The sequence below is a fragment of the Fulmarus glacialis genome, unplaced genomic scaffold (assembly GCF_000690835.1).
Source record: "Fulmarus glacialis isolate BGI_N327 unplaced genomic scaffold, ASM69083v1 scaffold24651, whole genome shotgun sequence".
NCBI classification, from domain to species: domain Eukaryota; kingdom Metazoa; phylum Chordata; class Aves; order Procellariiformes; family Procellariidae; genus Fulmarus; species Fulmarus glacialis.
Window position 1 is genome coordinate 14,592 of NW_009191222.1, and position 2,798 is coordinate 17,389.

General features: G+C 54.7%; 1 protein-coding gene across 1 annotated transcript in view; it reads right to left on the reverse strand.

The window, feature by feature from the left end:
• LOC104083208 (basic leucine zipper transcriptional factor ATF-like 3) overlaps positions 1-2,613 on the reverse strand; it is a 3,353-nt gene extending 740 nt beyond the window's left edge. Inside the window, exon 1 of the mRNA XM_009586617.1 lies at positions 2,413-2,613. Coding sequence (XP_009584912.1) covers positions 2,413-2,613 — 201 coding nt within the window. The remainder of the gene's footprint in view (positions 1-2,412) is intronic.
• Between the last annotated feature and the right edge of the window lie 185 nt (positions 2,614-2,798).

Genomic DNA, 2,798 nt, shown 5'->3' on the forward strand with positions numbered 1-2,798 from the left:
CGCAGCCTGGGTGCTGCAACAGGGCAAGTGCTTTATGACCTGTGCCCTGACCATGCTGCGATTCCTTTTGTGGCCTTGAAGACCAGGAGGTGCTGCTGGCCCTTGGGGGTCCCCAGCAGCCCAGGGCTGCAGATATGGGTGGCTGCATCCCCGTGGTGGCCTCTTCCAGCCCTGAACCGCCTCTGGTGGGAAAGGCCGCAGAGATATGGGTGGCTGCATCCCCGTGGTGGCCTCTTCCAGCCCTGAACTGCCTCTGCTGGGAAGGGCTGCAGCTCTGCACTGTCAGAGCAGAGAAAATGAAAGCACCGAGTGCAGGTAGGTGCCGGGAAAACCTGGTGCCTGGCATTGCCATTGGGCAAGGGGCAGCCCGTGCCCAGGACCAGTGCAGGGCAAGGCCATTTACCCAGGTGCTGCCGGAGATGCACACCTAGCACAACGCGCCCGGTGCCAGCCATTCTCCTCCAGCGCGGCTGGGGCTTGTAGCCACCTGCTCAGATGCCCGGGAACTCAAGAACAGGAGGAGGGGAGCATCATGCCAGCTTGTTCCCAGCCCCACTTTGTCACCAGAAGGCCCGACCACTGCCTTTGTTATCCCTGACCCAGGCTGCTTTTGAGCCAAGGCTTCTCTGGCAAAGAATAAGCTGCTATTAACTGCAGGGGAGTTTTGAGATGCTCTGCAGCATGCATCTGTGACGGATGCGAGACTCGCGTGTCACATTTTTTGATAACTGCATGTTTCAAGTGTTCCTGCTGTCAAGACTTCTCCTCCCAAAGAGAAGAGAGCTAGAGGTTCAGAGCCAGCCCACGGAAAACCTGCAGGTGTCTGCACCTCGCTGCTGGCCTAGGGCTCAACACTCACCCACTCAATCTCACCTCCCTGGGAAAGCTTCAGAGCAAACTTCAAAGCCTACACATGCCTTAAAAGGCCTGTTTATCAGGCAGCCAGGAGAGCCTCTCATGCAATGCTCCTCTGGGCAGCCTGGCACTGCCTCTGCTGCCCTTTGCTGCGGAAGTTTGGATTCCCTTGCCCTCCCTCACACCCTTCCACCACCCACCACCTCTCACCCACAGAGTAAAACAGGCACGGTCCTCCTAACACATTGTAGCCAAATTCCAGCCAAGTTGTCCATCCCTGACTCTGGCTCTGCTCACCTCCTGTTGCCCCAAGCCCCATAGGGTTGGGTTTTGGAGTAAGTGTTACTCTCCCATTGCTCTGTCCCATTTTCAGGGACGAGACTATAAAATTGTTTTTGCTAAGAGTTAATGTCTATTCAACCAGATCTGCCTGCACCTGGGAAAACCTGCATGCCCAAGAATGAAGATTCCCAGGACGAGGAAGATCCTCAAGTCCAGGAGGAACATCAGAGAGGCTGCAGGACGGCTCAGGGCCCAGAAATGATTCCACAAAAGCCAGGGGTTACCCCTTTCCAGAAGTACCCTGCACCTGGCTTTCTCAGGCGCTGACTCAGAGGAGATCTGGGAAAAACCAAACCCAAAACTCCCCACACTGCCCCTCTTGGCCTCTGCTGACTGTTGGCAGATCCTTCCACACTGAGAAAGAGAAGAGCCTGTGCTGAACCTCCAGAGCTGAACAACTGACTCAGCCACAATCGCAGCAGCAGAACTAACACTTACCCCAAGAGCCCTGGCTACAACAAAAGCACTGTTTTGTGAGGTAACATCCAAAACCAGAGAAAGGGGATTCCTGTCCTCCAGCGTTTGCACTGGGGACATGAGAAAACTACACCACATTGTGATATATGAGAAGTATTAAGAGTTTCTGGAAGAATCAGTTACTTTCATGGTTTTTTGGAAACACCCACTGTTATTTACCAGAGCATACAAGTATAACAGCTAACTGAACCGAGCTCTCACGCTTGGAGGTTTTGAAGTTCCTAAGAAGCCTTTTCAACTGGGTATTTCTGTCTCACACCATAGTTTTAGAATTGACTTAAACCAGCACTGCCACTAAGCAGCATGGTCCCCTCCTCCTCCATCGCCCTCTCCCTCGTAAGGCAGCAAGCATTCATCCACTGCCGTAGTGAACGTGACAAGCTTAGTACTAACCCAGTAGAAAATGGGTTTGTTTTAGCCCAGAGGAGCCCTGTGATCCAGTTCACTGGGTGGTCACGAGAATAGCAAAAGAGGGAGGGTGAGGCGAGGGCAGGACCACGTCTCTCTCTCCCTGGCAGTGGCACTGATGGCAGAGCTGCACTGTCCGATGTGAGCATCAGTGTCCAGGAGTTCCCGACCAGGCACCCCGCAGCACGCCTGTGTCTGCCTCACACCCACAGCTCTCTGAGCTGGATTAGCATGAAGACAGGCCCACGCCTGCTTAACAAGTCCCATTTATCGTAAAGTCCTGCGCTCGGTACCCAAGCTGTGCCTGCAAAACATCAAGTACCCATTCACCTCGTGAAGTTTATCTGCTTTCTGAGTTTGCTTCTTCCGGCTCCTCTGGGCAGCAACTCGGTTTTTTTCTCTCCTCCTTACCTTCCTGTCATCTTCTTCATGACTCTGGAAGACATAAGCCAGAAACACCTCGCTGGTTTTTAAGGTGCACACGGAGACTCCCGATGTCAGGCGTATAAGGGCTGCTGAGCATGAGCACATACTCCCAATTTCACAGCACCTAACCCCGGCCTCCCACAAACCGCATGGTGCCTGCAAAGGGCAGCGCATCCCCCTGCCCCGCTGCACAGTGGGGCCCGAGGCGGAGGGGTGGAAGCCGGCAGAGGTGCCCGGGGGATGCCGCAGAGCCCCGCGGGCACTCGCTATACCGCTGATGAGGGCACCCC